Source organism: Dreissena polymorpha, chromosome 12 (genome assembly GCF_020536995.1).
Source record: "Dreissena polymorpha isolate Duluth1 chromosome 12, UMN_Dpol_1.0, whole genome shotgun sequence".
Classification (NCBI taxonomy): domain Eukaryota; kingdom Metazoa; phylum Mollusca; class Bivalvia; order Myida; family Dreissenidae; genus Dreissena; species Dreissena polymorpha.
Genome location: NC_068366.1, coordinates 44211883 through 44232549, shown reverse-complemented (window position 1 = coordinate 44232549; position 20667 = coordinate 44211883). Strand labels below are relative to the sequence as shown.

Genomic DNA, 20667 nt, shown 5'->3' with positions numbered 1-20667 from the left:
CACAGGCTAATGAGGGACGACACTTTCCGCCTAAACTTGATTTTCGGTAAGGAGGGACTTCCTTGAAGCTAAAAATACCATAAAAGCGGCAAGTGTCGTACCTGATTAGCCTGTGCGGACTGCACAGGCTAATATGGGACGACACTTTACGCACATGCATTAAGTCCAGTTTTCTCAGAACGCGGCTCCTATCTCTGTAAATGCGTAAAATGCATACCCCAAACTGCTCATTTTATTTGATATATTGATCGGCTTAGAATAGGTGAATTGACTCAAGATTAGTTAAAGCAAATCCCAAAAGAAAATACGCCATATGTTTAGAATACTCTCACTCAGAAACCAGGTAGATATTTAGGAAGTCAATAATTATAACAGTTTTAAGTTAAAACGCGCATAAAGTTCCTTAATTTTCAGCTTTAACCAATGCACGCATGACATAGTACAATTATGTAATAAACAATGTACTGTGTACATTAATGCTATGCGACGTTTAACTTTAATGCGGAAATTACCCCAATTGCATTCACCACCCGGGTAAAGGTCAAAATTTCACATTTCACATTTTCACATACGCTCATTACAAAGAAAATCCTTTTTCCGTGCGGCGGTCATGAGATACTTTTTGCATTAAAATATTCTATTCCATTTCAAACGTGCGTAAAGTTTTCGATTCAATGGCGCATGTATACGCATCATTTCGTTGAAACACGTTTAACGCTGGAACAAAATACAAACGTTTCCAAAGAGAGGATCGTAACGTAGCTCGATACTAACTGAAGCCTGGCATTTCGGAGATTCAGGCAGACCATGTAAACGATGTTTGACAAAAAATTTGAAAATGTATGTGTAGTACTTATTTATGAAATTGCGAATTAGTTTTCTACTTCATACTTCGAAGAGTTTGAGAAATAATTAAATCGTATTTCAATTGGTACCTGGTTGGGTATATCAATGTGTGCGTGCATAGATAGAGCCTCAAATAGCAGAACTTTCGGCATGCAGTAAAAACTCTTTACGACCACTTCGGTATTACGACCAACTTGCTCAGACGTGCACCATTTTTCAGTCCCGATTGTTATTGTTATGCGAAGGAGGGCATACAGTGATCGCACTATCCGTCTGTCCATCTGTCTGTCTGTCCGTCAGACATTTTCGTTTAGGTTTCGAAAAATGCTCATAACTTCTATGTCGCTTCAGATGTAACCTTCATATTTGGTATGCATGTGTATATGGACAAGGCCTTTCCAAATGCACAAAATTTTTGACCCCTTGACCTTGACCTTGAACTTAGGTTTCGAAATCTGCGTTTAGGTTTCGAAAAAGCGTTTTTCGGGGGAATGTGTCTTCCGAGTGAGACAGCTCTTGTTTACTTCTATATTTCAATGGTCGTCACACTCACTAATCTGACCAACCCGCTAATCCGCTATTACGACCTTTTAATCAGTACCGATGAACGAAATTGCTCTAAATTGACACCCGCCAAACAAACAGTACATGTAATTTTCACACCTTACTTGATTTTGTCTTCTGGTTCGGTCGGGTTTGTGTACGAAGCCATTGCGACCCAATATACCACAAATCACGACAGCGGTTTTTGGCATTGATTTGCGACGCATGTGTTCGATTTTCTCCACTTTTTATTCATTTGAACCCTTGATTCTTGATTGACAATTAGATATTATTATCGAGTCGTTGATGGGTAAATTTGTTATTGTTTGGTACATACTTTAAAGATTAAATACAGTTTGTCAACCAGTTCCGGATAATCAGCAGTTCCGATTTATTTGTATTTAATTTTCCATAATGCCGCAATAAAAACAAAAAAAAACGTGTCTAAGGTATACATTGGGTAAAGGAATTAATTAACAAAGTTTTAGCAAGAAAGCTTTTGTATTATGCTTACAGGGGGGGGGGAATAAATGCGGCAAAAAGTTAACCGGAACTGATTGAATGAGTTATGTTTTGAAATGTGCATATGGATATAGAAGGCTTTATTACTTTCAAATACACTTTTTGATGATTGAAAACAAATGTCATAACAAAGTTTTGAAGTACATTTGTACTTACTCTTTTAAGTTGAATGATTTTTAATAATTGTCCGAAGGGTTAACTTAAATTGGCTATTTTTTAACAAGAAACTGCATATGCCGTCTGGCGTAACCTGTTATCATAGAAAATAAATTTAACCCTATATGTTTACATCTTCTCACATTGACACTAAATCCCGAAAGAAACTATTGTGGTCGAAAGAATGAACAATTTTTTCCGGGTTATTCTGAACTGGTTGTCAACTGTACTGCGAATAATTTAACAGTTAGGTCAATACAGTAAGATGGTTTTGTTTGTGATGGATATAAAAACCGACATGTAAACCATATCGTTATTCAAAATGGATAGCGAAATAATGAAAGAGTTGTGTTTAAAAGAAAAGATTGATTTGATCAACGCGAGTGATGGGAAACCTCAACAACATTTGAATGTGGTATACTACAGAAAGGTATTAAAAGCAGGTTTTGAAAGTGAAAACCTCTTCTAAGCAGACGTCAATTGACGCTTAAGTAAGCCTAAAGGATAGTGTCATGATGAAAAGTACATGTACATGTATTTTCACTTCTTGTTTGGTAAGCCGGACCTATTATCTTTGTACATTGCATAAATTAATTACTGTTATATTTCATGCAAAGGGATTAAAATTCATTGAATATTAACGTTTTGTATTATCTGTCCATCAAATTAATGAAAACTCAGAATTAAGACCACCTCGCTACAAAGACCACTTTTCAAAAATCCCACATGTGGTCTTAAAAGCGAGGTTTCACTGTAAATGCAACTATTCTATTTTTGATTTATTACAAAATTTTGGAAATTGTCTTTTTTGTCAATATGTAAACTCTATGACGAGTCAACATTTGATGCGGCGATATTGACTATTAAAGCGACTACAGACATAATTTGACTCTTAATGCATCTTCATGCTTTAAATAACAACTGCGATTGCTTCTGTTAAAGGTCGACAATAAGCGCGTTGAAAATGCTACGACAAATAAGATGTTAGTATAATTTCTACACGCATATTTCGTAAACATGAAAAATACATCCGATGTATACCGAAATGGTGTGTGTGTGTGGGGGGGGGGGGGAACTATAGTCCTCGCTTTGTCCATTCGAACGTCCGAATTCTAATTTGAAATGAATTTAGTTTTTTTTTTGGTTTGAAACGAATAGTCTTGTTCTAAATGGTCGAGTTTCTGTTGTTTTCGTTCACTATGGTTAAGCATACACATTTTGGTCCATACATGTTTGTTTTTTTGATGGACTAAATATAAACATTTAATAATACCAAGTGGCAGCATCTGATAAGCTGAATGCGTTTTGCAGAAATTTTCAACAAATATAAACATGCTAGCATTTTAATTATGGGCTATATATCCAAAATGGATTAAATATGTGTTTATTTTAATTTGCATTGCGCTCGCTCGCTCCGCAGTTGTTGTTGTTTTGTTGTTGTTGTGTTTTTTGTTTGTTTGTTTTGTTTTTTTTTTGGGGGGGGGAGATCTGTCTATCATTATTAATTTGTTGTTTTCTTATATAAGCAGTACCGAAACACGGAAACGATTGTCTAATTATAATATCGTAGGAATTTAAATAATCACTGCGCTTGCTACTGCTTAAAGTTGGTAACAGATGAATTCTACACCGAGCCGTTACTCACTGTTAAAATTATGAAAGTAATAATTTAATCTTCCTTACAAATAGTAATTTCAATGCCCTTTAAAGTATTATACACTTTAAATCGATTTGATTATGTTGATCGGTCATTGATCATGATTTTAAATTCAAATTCGTTCGTTAATCTCTGATATTTTCCCTGGGTCATTTTGAACTGTCGACTTACTGTATAATCAGCTTGTTTCAATAGCATTACAATTCTTCGTATTATTTAATGACGGCCGTTTCATCGACTCATAGCAGTTTTACATTACCAGGACCTTGTATATATAAGGGACATCATCAGAAAATCTATAAAATAATTGTACGTACTTGCTATAAAATAAATAAAAGATGTCAGTATTGCATACAATAAACTTTGCAAATGGATTTGCTTATCTTCAAAGTAACAACGCAGTATGCACTAATGTAATGGCGTTGCAAACGCGAAGTGTAATTTGACTTTCATCGAACATAAGCATACACAAGTCGATTGAAACCGTCAATCAAATTAATTATAATTAAGATTGGTCTCTGTATTGCCTTTTATTGCCCCAACGTCAAAAAGAACAACATGTAATATGTTCTAAGCTATACACGAAAATGAAAATCTCTTTAATCTTAAATAATTTAAATTATAAATTAATACAACATATATGTTTTGGAAAAAACGAAGTTTAAAAACGAGAATAAATTGTAAGAATGGATTAAAAGTTAAGGCTAAACTAATCTGGTCTTAGACCTCTGGGAGAATTCTGGTTTCCTTGCGGACGCTAACGCTTTTCACACATCATGATAAACTCATTTACGCAAAATGTCATGTTCCTGCTTTAACAAATGATTAACTCGCCGAATTTTAATAAGGTTGTTCAACTTGAATCTTTCACAAATTATATGACTCCTGGTTCAACGTTGGAATGCTTCCACATTGCTGATCACAAATCAATAACATTGCGCATCGCTTGTAAATCATATTACTTATCACAGGTCAATAACACTGCCAATTCTAATTACCAACGGTCACTCGTAATACACCCCGAAGCACACGGCTAGTGCGAACAGAGATTTCGTCGAGAACGAGGTCGAAGCGAACGTGTCCGTCTCGTCCAACCACAAGAAGCGACTTCCGGCTACTATATCCTGTTCCCGATTCTCGCCAATCACCACGTGTACCACAAGCTTGTAGCGCGACCACTTAAATTCCTTCACGCGCGTCTTTATCGTATCCGCTAGCATCTTGCTCATGCGCTGTCCCAACGTTTTGTCGTACTCTACGTCGGTCAAAAACTCGCTGAGAACGTCTTTCATGACTTTTTCCACTTTTCCCGGTTTGAATTTCTGGCTTTCGTCTGGCTCGAGTTTGTACGTGTTCTCCATCTGGCGCATAGAATGTATGACGTGCCTCTCGACGTCAGACACCTCGGATTTCGAGTCCCATGTGCGCTCGCGCATGGACCCCTCACGAATAGGGGTCTTCGTCATCACCGAGCGCAGTATCCCCGTCTTTCGCGGTGCTTTACTCATTTCGCTGGTTCAATCGTTACCGCGGTACTATGGTACTATTTTATCGTTTTCCTTATAGTTATTAATATTCGCAGATGTTATCAAATCTCAGTTCTAACTCCAAGTCTGATTCCTAACTCACACTTCTCGTCATGTTCATCAACTGAAAGTAAAGTATACTTATTTACAAGATTCCCATGCAGTGCTTTACATTTTCTTAACTAGACTTGGCTAGCTTTTATGTACTAGTGTTCGTAATACTAGCATAGTTATTAGTGTTGACCGACTAATTCAGGTATCATTGAATTATAATGCTTATCCACTCACAACTCTCTATTGTAAGTTGCACGGGACTTGCTGTTTCTTTCGCCAAGCTTTGCCTTCTGTGATTTGTGTGCATGTTTAATTGTTAATCGATCAGCGCTTACACAAAATCGATCAGCAGTGAATGGCACCGTTGTTTGAATGTAAAAGTAAAAGCGCGTTGTCTTTTTCAGATATTCAATAATGGCAGCTAATTATAACATAAATGCGCCGGATAACTGGATAAGTCGCTTGAAATAGTCTTAGCGTTAAGTCGGGGAAGTTAATTATGTAAAAAAAAGAGTAAAAATATGTTCAGTTGATTTATTATGTAATGTAAAATATACGTGGTTAATTCTTTTTACGAGCATTCAGTTTGTTTGCGGTTTTGTGACATGTTTGTTTGCGCGTTCACTGCCATTCACTGCTGACACGAAGTAAATATGAACACTAGCATTCGGAATGACAGACAGTGTGGGGTTTGAATGTTTTATCTCGCTCAAGGAAGAATATGTTCATAAGGTATTTGAAGTGCTAAGCGCGTGAACGATACACACATCTAGACGTTAAATTGTTTTCCACTCAAAGGAGGTATAATTTCTCACAACTTCATTGACAACATAAATTTGACTTTGACATTTTAATGTACCTGATTGATCTAAATATCTAAAATTGCGTTGCAACAGAAGACTTCGTGAGTTAAAAGTAAACATGCGATAATCATAATGCTGTATTTCAAATGGGCTAAATACCGTAAAAACAAATGATAACGTAAATGTCAGAAGTACCTTAAAGAAAACAGTAATTGTGAAATCATTATTGATTGTCGGACACTGAGTATTCGTGGATCAACCACGAAATCAAATGTTCAACAAACGTTAACTTCCGAAGTATTATATCTGACATCGTAAAACATCCACGAATTAAGATCCAGCGAATATGCCCGCTTTGATGAATCCACGACATTTCACGTCAACGAAATAAAACAAATCCACAGTTTGTCAGTGATACCATAATAACTAACGTTAATGTCAGTGATATCTTAAAGAATACTTTAAATTTCAGTGATACCCTTATAAATACTATTAATGTAAGTAACACTGTCAAGAATCATTGTAATGTCAGTGATACCGACAAAAAATACTAATGATGTCAAAATACCCTAAATAATAACTATAATGTCACTAATACCTTAAGAATACCGTCTATGTCATTGATGCAGAAAATAATACTTTTACTGTCAATTGTCAGTGATACATTTATGAACTCCAATTATGTGATTGATATTGTTGATAATTCTGTTAATGTCAGGGATACCGTAATGCATTCCGTTTACGTCAGTTAAACCTCCAAATTGTCAGTTATACCATATGAATCCCGTTGATGTCAGTGACACGTAAGGAAAACAGCCCATGTAAGTGATACTTAATAATTATAAAAGTGTAATAAAATGTCAGTGATAGCGTACAGACCAAAACTTCCATCAAACTAAATGATGACCGTTAAATCCAATGCAACTGTTCAAATCAATAACACTTTAAAATCCAGCAATACTGATAAAAATAACGTTAAATCCAGTAATTTTTAAAGGGACTGTCCAACAGATTTTGGCATGTATTAAAACTTTAAATGCTTTATATTGATAATTTTAAACATTTGAACTAAAAATCTCCAGTAAAAAATAAGAATACAATTTTAAAAAAGAAGAAAAAACGTTAACCTCAACAGGACTCGAACCACTGACCACAGTCATGGTGTTATGGAGTAAAATGTCTCCCGACTTTACCACTCGACCATCCACACTCGGGTCAAATTTTGAGGTATCTTTTAGCTATATAAGCAATCCTCGTAGTTCGCCAAAATATCGATTCGCGTCGAACGACGCTTTTGACTGTTGGACAGTCCCTTTAACATCGTTAGATTAAGTGATAACATTAAAGATATAAATGAAGTTAAATGACGCTGAAACCGGAGATTTTTTTGTAAAGATGGGAATATTGTCAATGTGGCCTGTATATTTTATTGTGAACTTGATTATGCTAACGACAATTCACATAAATTCCTCTTGCCATGAGAGTGTTAAGTTTTTTTTATTTCCATTATATTGCGGGGAGCATTTTGTCATGTTTGTTAATGCAAATGCTCATATTTGTTCGCACAGGTCGTAGTAAAGCAGACTTGTTATAGTGACAGTGTCGTGCTTACAAGTTTTTCAGACATTGTTCAAGTTTTTCCAAAGACACCTTTGCGTATTATCATTCAGTTACCAGTAGAAGAATATGATGGGAACAATACCAGATGTAGTAAACCGTATTTCTGGTTATTTGTTCAACAAAACTACACTTTTATATGAGATCCTACGTTAATCGGATGGCATAAAAGCGTTGTATAATAAATTGGTTTATGATGGTCCTCTGTGGTGTTTGTCAATTAAGAAAATAAAGTTCCTATTGTAAGGCCTTTTAAGTTCGCAAGTAACACATTATTTATAGCTTCCGTTTTCAATAAGCATTCGCCTAATGTTAGCAATAACAAAACACCCAACAGACCATTAATGCACAAATGCTTTCGTTTGTTGAATTTACACTGTAATCACTATTGTTGATATTAAAGCAACACAAACCACAAGGGCGGATATGAAACCATCTCTTGACTACTAAGTTTTAAACGGTATACTTCATGTATACATATCTTCTAATATGTATGCATGCAGTTGACTGTTACAAACATTCATTTAGGTAATTTGGGATATTCCTTAATGTAAAGTGTTTTCATGAAACATACATTTCCAGTTATTTGTATGGTTTGTTTTTTTACCTATCCAGCATTTATTAACTTATATAAATGCATATCAAGTATTTGTTTTAATTTAACAGAATATTTGGTAATGTAGTAGTTACTTCGTTTAGTGGTACTTTTATTATAACATTTCATATGGTATTAAATTTGTATATATATTGTAACTCAATACGACGACTAAATAAAATACAGTACTTTTGGTGATATTGAAAAGAAAGTTAACATTACACATAATACATGTCATGTATGCGGATGAAAAAACAAATCACAATCGTCAATAGTATAAACTCACCGTTTTGTACCACGATGTAACCAATTCACATTCCAATAAATGTAAGTTATTATCATCAGCAGTCTCAAATCACTTATGAAACTTAAACGTTTTAGGATTCAGTTTCTTGAGTCGCTCGAATAGCTGTGTTTGCGAGGCATTTGAAACACTGAGTAGTTACCAGGAGACAATGCATGACCGCTCTTGTGCAATCAATGTAAACAGTGGAGCCTTTTGTATCAGACAATACAGTGAAAACCGAGATTACTCGAGGCATAGGCAATGTCTTCGCTGTCAGGTGGTTTAGCCGAGAGCTGATAAGCGATTTAATTGCTTTCAACTATTGTCAAAATATCGAGTGCTCCACGCAGTTCAGTGTTTTGTAGATAACGGGTATTGTATTGTCGATACTTGCTTGTTTTCAATTAACGTAGTGTGAATTGTGTAGATTGTAAATGAATCATAAGTTATGATTTGTTTGTGATAATGGGTATGCGGTATATGGAAAAGAAAAGAGAAGAAGTATAACTTAACAAACGCTAAAAGAATTAAAAGAATGATGTAGAAAAAAAACTAACGAATATAAATGCCGCTTATATTCTAAAACATTAAGTTTACACTTTAGCTATGTGCCATGCAACTAATCACGGAAAAGTAAAGCAACAACATATTATCATACACAATGCGAATGGATAAAAATCAATTACTTTATGCCATGATCTAGCCATTGATCATATTGATCTTCAGAACAAATTCATCAACAATATAATACTTTCTAGCTGGAAAAACAACAAATCGATAAGATTAATTACTAGAGTATTCCTCTTGTATAAGCGATCTCGTACGAATCTATGTACCCATTAATGCATTGTGGAATCTCCCATCCTTCTAAATTGAATCAATTAGGGATGTCTAGTATATTTATTTCTATATTTAGAATATTTCTTACAGAAATTCCTTTAAGCAAACAGCGCAGACCCAGATGAGACGCCGCATTATGTTTGCCAAGGCCTTTTTTCTATACGCTAGGCATAAATGGGTTAAACTTTTATGTAAAGCAAATTAACCCGCGGTTGATTCTGATATCCGGACAATTTCCCCGTCCGGACTTAACCCCGGCCATTGAATTTTAAAAGGCGGACGAATAACATTAAATACTATAACCCAGTTCATGAAATATGGCTAGACTGACGATTCCCCTTCCAGACTTAAACCCCGGTCATGAAATTTGTCAAACGCGGACGATTCTTCGTTAAGGGTCAGACTAAAATAACGGTCAACTATATTCGAAGTTGGACAAGTCCCCATTTGCTTTAAATAATTGAAATATATTGTCTATTCTCGTATATATGTTAGAAATGTGTCCATATCTATTTACAAGAGTTTATGTTATTTTTACTTGTTAAACACCGCAAAACCTTACTATCAAACGGAACCGCATACAGTACGGTATTAAGGAATGAAATTTAACAGGTAATTTTAATAACTACTATAACATTGTATAAATATATTCGAAAAAAAACATACAATAACTATATAAAGTGCAGTAACAATTTCATATTCCTCAATTTATATACACTATTGATATAATCAGAGAAAAAAGAAATCAATTAGTAAAAGAACATATATAATTAAATGATGTACAATATCTCTACAGTTATCTGAAGGATTATAACTAAACTTATAAAATAAACAAGTCTGTTCTTGTATGTGTATAATTGTGTAATTTAAACTTTCATCTTTAAGAAAACGTCATAGCTCGACCTTTGTTCAGTATCGCTCGGGCAAAGACTGCTATTGCTCGGATAGGTCCCTCACGAAGTACGTTGCCTGTCGCGAGGTTGTCTCCCTTTGTTTTATTTTCGATGGCTTCGCTTGTCGCGCTTCACCTGGTTGTCTCGCGCACTAGGATCAGATCTAGGATTACTGACAGATTCCGCCGGACGTGACGATGTTCCCGGCATTTGATCTTCTCTCTCTTTATGTGTGCCTTTCTCCTCAGTTGATCTCTGTCTTTTGGTCCGTTTTTCTGATCTTCTGGGTGGATCATAGCCGTCTTGTTTTGTCACATGTGAATCATTGGCGTATTCTCGTCGGTGTTTGACTCGTTCGTCTTTTGTCTTCAGTTCAATTGACTATAATCATTTAATTAATAATTTATAAAATTTATAATTTATTATTGGTCACACCGGGATAACAATGCAACGTTAATCAATAAGCTGATTTTTTTAAAAACATGGTTGTCTGTTTAGATCTTATTCATTGATGAGCATAAACCAATTTCCCATAGACATTTATGTGCTTAACAATCGATTTGTTTACATTCTTTTTTTAAATGGATACGTATACAACTTAATTCCACACAGATTCACTTTAATATTTTACAAACAGTCACCTAATGATTTACTGCAACGCATTACAATAAAAAATATGTATTTTTAGCTCGGCGTTTTCGGAGAATACCCTAGGTATTGTCATAGCCAGCTCTTCGTTCGCCGTCCGCCGTAGGCGTCGTGCTAAAACCTTAACATTTGCTCTAAAATCAAAGTGCTTCCACCTACAACTTTGAAACTTCACATGTTGATGCAACTTGATGAGTTCTACACGCCACACCCATTTTTGGGTCACTAGGTCAAATGTCAAGGTCACTGAGACCTCTAAAAAAAATCCTGACAAGCTTTCATTTATTGAAAACTGCACCCGTAGCCGAGCGTTGGCACTCGTCATGCGGTGCTCTTGTTAAACATATATTTTACAAAACGCAACAGTTATTTAAAGATAGTACCAAGAATAATAAAAAAGACAATCAAAAGAGACATTTGTTACCAAACAAGACTTGCCCACAACTTACGTCGGATCTTCGTTTACTCGATGACGCCTCGTCATGTTGTTTCGAAGTACTCGACCGCCGATGTTCGACAATGTTTCCGACCTCGCTGGCCGACCGATGTCCTCCGGAACGCTTGTCAGGATGCCTTGGAATCTTCGGTTCTATCCTGGAGCCCGTCGTTTCCGGAATGATTTCGGGTGGTAGTTTGATTGAGTCCAACTCGATAATCTATCGACGATGTATTAAAAGGCGTTATACATGCATGTATATAACAGGCTGATGAAAGGATGCGGCGAGAAACGTGTTACTTTGATAAGCATGTATTGTGTATGTTTTTCAGTACGCATGATAAATGATCAGACTATGCTATATATTTTACACGGGGAGCTTTATTCGTTTCATGTGATCTACGTATTTAATAACGAATAGGTCGTATTTTAAGCTAAACTAAATCCAATATTGTTTAAGCTGCACTTGTTACATCATTATTTTTACACGATAGCTTAGGTCACATTTAGGGTTTGAACTGCAATACATAACTTCAAGGAAAAAGTATATACAAAAGATCCCATGTAAACAAGTGGAAACTATAGTTTGCACGAATTTCGACTATTTGAAGTCCATGTCAATTAGCGGAAATGAATTGTTTCTAAGCTGCGAAAAGCAACTTTTACTTCACTCTATCGGTAGTTGCCACGCCAATGTTACCTGTGGTTGTCCTCTCCTGCGCACACAGACCACCACGGAGATAACCACTATGAGGACCACTAGGCCGCAGGCACCCCCGCCCACATAGAGCCATAAACCTGCAACAACGCTTATAGGACGTATGTAACATACGTGAGTGATTTACATAAGAGTCTTGCTCGGGGAAAACGTGGTTTGATGCATGTGCGGAAAGTCTCGTCCTAGATTAGCCTGTGCAGTTCGCACAAGCTAACCGGGGACAATATTTTCCGCTGAAACTGGATTTTCTTGTAGAAGAGACTTCATTTGCGGAAAATGTCGTCCCTGATTAGCAGGTGCGGACTGCGCAGGCTAATCAGTGACGATACTTAACATCAGACTCCGTTTTTTTCCAGAGCGCGGCTCATACATTTAGTGGTTGAAAGTGTATCTTGTTCCTACTTTTCTTCCTTATCAATAGGACATTCTTATGTATGACTGTGACACTACTACCAACAACCTGTTTTATTTATCCAAGACCAAATGAGTGAAAAGTTTAAAAGGGCGTTCTGAGTATTGATGTCAGATATTCAGCCAATGGAATCCTGAGCTCATATATAACGCACATTCTTTTTATTTATCATTAAATGTATCTTATTAGAGACGCTCGGTGATTTATCGCGAGGCCCGATTTATTACGATCTTAGCATTTAACGCATGAATGGCATAACTTATAAAACATACGTTTTCTAGAACATAATTTCTGTTCGTTTAAGACAAGTAAATAATATATGATTATCGCGTTGTTACTTGTAGTGGTCTGATCTTGCATCTCCGTGGTGACCACGTGACTGTTTCCGGTCGGTGTAGCGTTGACGTGTAAGGATCCGTCAGTATCCCTTTGCTGTGTACCATTATGGAGTATGGTAGCCGTGATGTGGGTTGTGGTTATAGTTGTGGTTGTGGTAGCTGTGGTGGTTGTCGAGGTGGTTGTGGTTGGATCCGGTATTGGTCGGCAGGATATTGTTATATTTGTGTTGTCTTTAGCTGAACAGTGAAAAAAGCAATCAGTTTCCAATACAATACCATACGCTAATCAATGTTATACTTAGGTGATAATTTGATTTATTCAACTTGACTCAAAATTCCTAAAATGTCTTAATACTCTCAAAGAAATACCGGTACCTTTGAATCCGATCCAGAAATTCCCAAAGGGTCCATTTATATGACCATTCCATACCAGTGTCCAGTTGCTGCCACTTAAATTGAATGTTTGGCCAAAAACAAATGTATCGCATTCCCACGTGTACAATTGACTCTCATTATGACCGTAGAGCGTCAGGTTCTGTGTAAGATGCTGATCTGAACAGTTTAGTCTCGAACCCAGTTTTTCCACGACCACTTCGCTCTCGGGTCCGAAGATTTCGCATTTACACAGGTGGTAGGGCGCTCGATCCCTTTGTCCGGGGTAGTTGTCGTTCATCACAGACACGCGCGGTCCTGTCACACTGCCCTCTGTACACATGTCCCTTGCAATGCTGCTATCTAGATTGACAGGAACAAAAAGGCACAGCAGTGTTAAATCATTTCCTTTTATGAATAGCGCTTGAATATAAACGAGGCTTGACAAATTGTTCCGTACATGTATTTGAAAGAGGAATTGAAATCGACAATTATTTTCAAGTAACCGCACATTTGATGTTTTACGTTGCACCAGTAGTCAACAGCATACTATAAGTGCGATAGAAATGCATATTAAGACATTGTCACTTGAGTACCCTGCAGTGTTTCTGGCTGATTAAGAATCGTTTAAGAAATATAAGTTCCAGACGCAGAGAAAACTATCATTGAGAGAACATAATATTTTTGGTGACAGTCTTGTTATACAGTTTACCTACATGGGACACACTCTAGATAGTAGATCATCATAGCCGGCTGCTGTCTTGTAAAGCCAGCGCAATGCTTTGGTGCTGTGGTTTGCGGTATCTGGTTTGCAGGGTAGCTTGGCATGGAGGAAAGCTTCTGAAATTCGTTCTGCAGTTGGATTGAAGACATTGGCTCTTCGCATACATCCTCTGCAACAATAAGCTACCGACATATAATCTTCATATGTTTTATTAGCATATGTACGGGGATACTTCATTATTGTTTTGAAGAAACATATGTGTCCAGCCGTTTTGCAAATTGACGTTGTCGTCTATGGAAGTAGAAATGTTTCTTACCAAGTGGATCGGTGCAGTTGGTTGATGAAATATTCGAGTATCCATAGGTGACATTGTGTATGATCAACGCAGGGTTGTCAATGTCGCTTGAGCATCCAGTGGTGAAAAAAGGTTGGTCTCTGCAGTATGAGATACGGTGAACTTGGGCACTCCCCCCACTGCATTAGGAGAACATATTCGTGTCTTTAAACATTGTGTTCAAAAGCAGCGTTCTAGTGATTTTACAGTAGAAAAGACAATACGTAACATTTAAGTGATATGCTACGACGGTACAGGCATCTGAATGGGATCATTCACACCATGGTCGTTAATCTGCATCTGAACATTTTGCAGCCGACCATATGTTTGTTGTATGTTTGTTTAATCACTTATGGATGTACATCAAACAAATGACATTTTTTTCAATTTAACAGATTTAAAATGGGACAATTGTTGTCTATTTCTGTTATAAAATGGTTTCTTTGTGGACATTTAACATATGGTAAACACGATCAACGATTTTGAATTACTTAAATTCTCATTCGATGTATTTATTCCATAGAAATATTCTTGGAATGATCAAAATTCTGCAGTAATGAAATACTTTATAGTAAGCAGTACTTTTAGACTCCTGAAAGCGGCTTAATAAGTTGAAAATTGTCGATAAGATAACCATAATATATACCTACCAAATTATTAGTAGCAAAGAACAAATTCCGACACAAGACCAACACACTAATTCTTTAACATCCATATTTATGTTGTTTTACTTATTGACAGATAATCATTACATTCCAGTTTTTTCTGTGTCACTATTTGAACAAGATAAAACGAACACACGACACATAGATAATAACATTTTTAAATGTCGATATATTACCACATGTGCAAGATTGACCTAATTGATAAATATAAATAAAGACCTCGATCTGAAAGAGATACGCGCTTGACGTGTCCAATTTACTTGAAACTTTCAGATTTCACTTTATACTCTTAACATGTTTATGTATATTTATATATAATAAAATATGAAAGTTTCAATGCTTATATATAGTATAAATTGAATTTTGAAAGTTTCAATGTTTATTAATAACTAATTTATAAACTATACATGTACATTGTACATACAGATCTTCAACTGAAGAGTCCTTATAGAGAAACACCTGCATCACCAACATGAGCTTTCCCAACTTCAACGACTTTATGGCATGATTGGATGGCCGATGTTAGGTTCTGAGACAGTTCAACATTGACGAATGACTGATGCAAGGTACCCACGAACTCTTCCGGAACACAAGCAGCAAAATACTTCTCAATATACTGATGCGTAACTTCTTCAGGTCCTCAGTGAGCATCAGTCAAGGATATCTTCTCTTCTCCGTCCTGTTTAAACCTTTTCCTTTAGAAGGAGACCCTTTACGACAACCGCACTTCAATCTCAATCGGTAGCAGACCCATGTCTTACTTTAGATTTTCTGAGAATATTAACCTCATGGGCGGCACCAGCAGTGAACTCCATCCAATACCTCACTATCAGACTCTCTGAAAGCAAAGTGGCATACGGGATAAAGGTCAGCATGGAGAAGTCGAAGATCATAGTGAACACAAACAACACCAGAGTGGATATAACCTCGAAAGACAACAAGCTGAAAAAGTTTATCAGCTTCAGGTACTTAGTATCAATCCTGTTCAAGGATGGTACCAGTACCAAAGAGATCATAATACTTGTTACCAAGACGACCGCAGCGAAGGTCAGACTGGAAAGGTTGTAGCAGCTCAATTAGCTTCCCCACCATGTACAGGCTCTGTAAGTCTCTCGCAGACCACATCCCACTGTTCTGCACAGAGACCTGGATGTTCAATGCGGACTGAGAACTCGATCAGGATACCGGCCCTTGAACACAAGTGTCTGCGAATGATCGTTACTATGACTTTATAGTATACATGCAAATCGAAATATGAACATTTTAATTTTTATATACAGTATAAATTATAATATGAACGTTTCCATGTTTATATATAGTATGACGTGATTAGTAAATGTTTCAATACTGGTATATAGTATACAATGAAATATGAAAGTTTCAAGTTGCCGTGAACGAGTACATGTATATTGTTGAACAAGTAACGCAGTTGATTAAGTTATTTACTTATTGATTTTTAACTAAGTATTTTTTTCTAGTGCATGCACATAAATAATTAATTCTAAAAACCAATTGACGAATATGATAAATCTTGCTTTATTATTAATGTATTTAAATGTTATGGTCAGAAATAACCTCAAACTGTTTAAAAGATTGTTTCTTCTTGTGAAATTACTTCGTATTCCTGTTGTATAAACACACCTTCTAACGAAAGTAATTTATATTAAGTTTAACATTATTTTACTCGATAAAGTTATATTATAAAAAATACCTTTGTTAGAAGAATTGTAAGCTATTTGTAAAATTAAACAGTATATACCTTTTTCGGAACTTAGACTATGTTGTATGCATACTTTTCCAAATTTAAATAATAAATAACTACATGAGCATTTACTCATTTGTATTATATGAACTAATTTCTGTAATGTTTTTTGTATCGGTTAAATAAGGAGCCTAATTTTCGGCACGTGAAAGAGATACTTTAAAGGTATGTTAAATTAGCACGCAAATAAATAGGGGACTTTATCAAATGAGTCGTGTTCTAAGAAAACTGGGCATAATGCATGTGCGTTAAGTGCCGTCCCAGATTAGCCTGTGCAGTCCGCACAGGCTAATCACGGACGACACTTTCCGCCTTAATTGGATTTTTGCTAAGAAGATACTTCATTTAAACGAAAAATGTCATAAAAGCGGAGAGCGTAGTCCCTGATTAGCCTGGGACGGCACTTTACGCATATGCATTATGCCCAGTTTTCTCAGAACACGACTCAAATGTTTTCTAAAAAAAGTGTTCACAACGTGCATCATGCTTGTTGTATTTATTGGAACTCTGTGGACTCCTTCCTTCTAAGTGTGACATATGTACTTAATAATCAATGATGATTATATATATATAGCCCATCCAACATGATTAAATGCCTTGCTCGTAATATGTCAAAACAGCCTTTGATCCCAAAAGGTTATGTGTTACTAAGTGATAACTAGTGATCTAGGTTTGGAAACGCTTTGTAAGAACAGCATAGGCAGTAATGGAAGTTATCCATCACCAAGTATCTCATCAAACTTCACACTATGTTTCCTCCCATTGCGAATAAACTGTGGCTAAAATATTACACACCTTCATAAGGAATAAGAAACAGGTCTGTAATCTGTATTCAATCTTAACAATATTAAGGTTTTCCAGAAAAATAATACATAACATTCTTAAGAAAATAAAAATAAAAACAAACAAAAAATAGAATACATTTACTTTATATGTATTACGACACATATTTATGTTTCTGGTTCGCGCTGTTGTAGGATTTCTTGTTTTAACCGAACCGAAAAATTGAATACTAACTTCACATCAACCAAAACTAAAACCTTTGAAATGAATGTTATATAAAAATGCAATCTAGTACATTTCAACATATTTGTGTTTATTTACACGTCAGTAACTTTTTCGATGCTAAATATAGAAAAAGAAACAAGCTCTTTATTTATTATTCAAGCCAAACAAGAAACCAGCATTTTCTTCTTTAAAAAGTTAGTTTTAATGATCCAACGTGTACCATATATACATGCAAAACATCCTATACTAAGATTGTCGTTTAAATATATTTATTGCAATACCTTTCGTCTTAGTATTACTTTATGATCACACCGTTCTTTTTTCGCGACTGAATAAGCAATACGGAACCTTTCCATATTCCTTATTTGAATAAGGAATAAGGAACTCTACACGAAGAACCAACTGACTCTCAATACAAACATTTATCTTTATCGTTTGAAAATGTTTTGTTATCGAATCTCGACTTAGAACATCATTTGTTGACACTAAATTGCAGTATACTTTATTATAATATACTATACGGTGTGCTGTGCTGTCACACTGTGCTGTGCCGTGCCGTTCAGTGCTTTGCTATACTGCCCTTCACCACACTGCACCAAACCGAACCGCACCGCAACACGCCACTACATTATGTTTTATTATTTTTCCGTTTAAACATGCAAGTTTCGTAATTTACGCGTTTTCGCTTGCTGAATATGAATATGTCCCAAACAAACTAAACAATTACCGGTTTTACAAAAACCTTTAATTTAAACATACAATGCAATTCAATTTTAATGGTATTTCCCTGACATTGATGCACACATATGGATGAAATCGTTAAAAAGTAAAAAAACAAACTGTCATTTAGTATCAAATACCAATAAAATAAAAAAAGTGTACACACGCCTCCAGTAACCCAGTGGGCACCCAAACGTTGCTGCAACGTTGCTTTAAGGTTGCATTCAAACGTTGCAGTTTGCTTGTACCAATGGTGTATATGAAAGTTTTCCTGACGTTTGGAATAAAGGGACAACTTTCATATACACCATTGTGACAACCAAACTGCAACGTTTGAATGCAACACAAATACATTAAGTGAGAGTTAAAAAAATAATCACCGCAAGTGAAGTATATTTCTGGCATGACAATTTAGTTGGAATTTCGGATAAATTTCTGTTGACGTGAATTTTGTTTGTTTTTCATACATATTGTTTAGCCAGACTGTGTGGGTGAAAAAAAATCAATTAAAGTATCATACCAATTCGACCAAATCAATGCTAATTTATTACTTTATTAATGTTGTAAACGAATTGAATAATTGTATCTTTGGATTATTTTCATACTTCACTTCAGCATTAATTTCATTTTAAGTTTATTTGCAGAATCAGCAATACATGCATTTTGCTACACACATATACGAAAAGACGATACCACAATGGAATATGGCAAAATTAAAGTTACTAAACAAAATCCATGTCACATTAAATTATTACATACATAACTTTTAACAAGATAACTTAGTTTAAATCGTAAATTTTATCAAGAAGCAACACAATACCTAACTAGCAGGATAACCATTTCTTTTTTAACATAACATTGCAAATATCCAATAAGTTTTAGGCTGTCAAATTATACACACTAAGTATTGAAAGCTATACCTGGAGCTTTCGTTCGCTTACTACGGACATCATCAGCAGAATGATTTCTACTGTTGGGAAACGTTAACACCGGTAATTGTTGGGGTGAGCGATGTTAACGTTATGTCTCAGGTGTGCAAGAGTTGGTAGAGGCCCCGTCATTGTTTAGCGCCTAAATTAGTGCACGTTAAGTTCACTATAGAAAAAGAAGAGAACGACTCACTAGCTTTCCTTGAAACCAATACAATCAGAAAACCGGACGGCAGCTTAAAAATCACTATCTACAAAAACCCGACACATACAGACCAATATCTAGATTTCAACTCCCACCATCCGAATGAACACAAACTGTCAGTAGTAAGAACTGTTTTGGCAGCGCTAAATCAAGAATTTCAGAAATGCAGCATGTCAGCCAGGCCTTGAGAAGTGCCACTATCCGGAATGGGTACTGAAGAAAGGAAGGGAACAGGCCAGCAAACCCAAGTCCGGTACGGAGAGCAAGAGAGTACAAGGGCAAGCCAAGTCTAAGAGCAACGTCTTCCTTCCATATGTTCATGTACCTCTGAAAAGTTGAAGCGGACCTTTCTTAAACACATTTCAGCGTATCCTTTATGCCACATACAACTCTAAGACAACTACTAGTTCACCCTGAGGACAAACCAGACACGAAAGATATCTGCGGACTTATTTACCATATCAAATGTGATGGCAATCCAAAGGAACAGCGTTCAATGGACTATATTGGTGAAACTGACTGAAATCTGAAAGCACGATTCATGGAACACAGGAGACCGAGTTCAACATCATCTGAGGTCTCAAGGCATATACATGACTGCAAACCGGACCACACAATCACAATGGAGAACGTTAGGATTCTTGACCGTGAGCCATCTTGATTCGAGAGAGGGGTCAAGGAGGCTATTTACATCCGTGCACTAAGACCGGCGATAAAAAAGGACGGGGGCCTCTACCAACTCTCGTACACCTGGAACAGTACGTTAACAGAGCTCATCCCGACAATTATTGGTGTAAACGTTTCACATCAGTAGTAATCAGTCCGCTGATGAAGTCCGTAGTACACGGACGAAAGCTCCATGTATAGCTTTTAATACTTAGTGTGTGTAATTTGACAGTCTGAAACTTATTGGATTATGATGGCAACCACACAGTCAAACTTTCATCGAAGATTGTAAATATATTTGGAAATATTTTTTATTTGTCTAGTGTTAGTACTGGACATCATATATGTGACCTTGTTGACAATTTAAAACATTATGTTAACTTTATACTTAA

The 20667-nt window shown here is 36.0% G+C and overlaps 2 protein-coding genes and 1 long non-coding RNA gene across 3 annotated transcripts; 1 reads left to right on the top strand and 2 right to left on the bottom strand.

Moving 5' to 3' along the window:
* Window positions 1-4239: 4239 nt before the first annotated feature.
* LOC127853053 (dynein light chain Tctex-type 5-like) lies at window positions 4240-8806 on the bottom strand. The gene is made up of 2 exons (XM_052387180.1): window positions 8606-8806; window positions 4240-5374 (listed from the first exon to the last, which is right to left on the bottom strand). Exon 2 carries the CDS (start codon window positions 5230-5232, stop codon window positions 4729-4731), a length of 504 nt encoding a protein of 167 aa, XP_052243140.1. The 5' UTR covers window positions 5233-5374; window positions 8606-8806; the 3' UTR covers window positions 4240-4728.
* Window positions 8807-8863: 57 nt separating this feature from the next.
* Window positions 8864-16972, top strand: LOC127853054 (uncharacterized). Its single transcript, XR_008036417.1, has 3 exons — window positions 8864-8977; window positions 12105-12254; window positions 15412-16972. It is a non-coding gene; the product is annotated as an uncharacterized LOC127853054 (long non-coding RNA).
* On the bottom strand, window positions 9166-15170 carry LOC127853052 (uncharacterized). The gene is made up of 8 exons (XM_052387179.1): window positions 14971-15170; window positions 14303-14460; window positions 13979-14155; window positions 13266-13625; window positions 12891-13127; window positions 12123-12220; window positions 11436-11642; window positions 9166-10719 (listed from the first exon to the last, which is right to left on the bottom strand). Exons 1-8 carry the CDS (start codon window positions 15033-15035, stop codon window positions 10441-10443), a joined length of 1581 nt encoding a protein of 526 aa, XP_052243139.1. The 5' UTR covers window positions 15036-15170; the 3' UTR covers window positions 9166-10440.
* Window positions 16973-20667: the final 3695 nt, after the last annotated feature.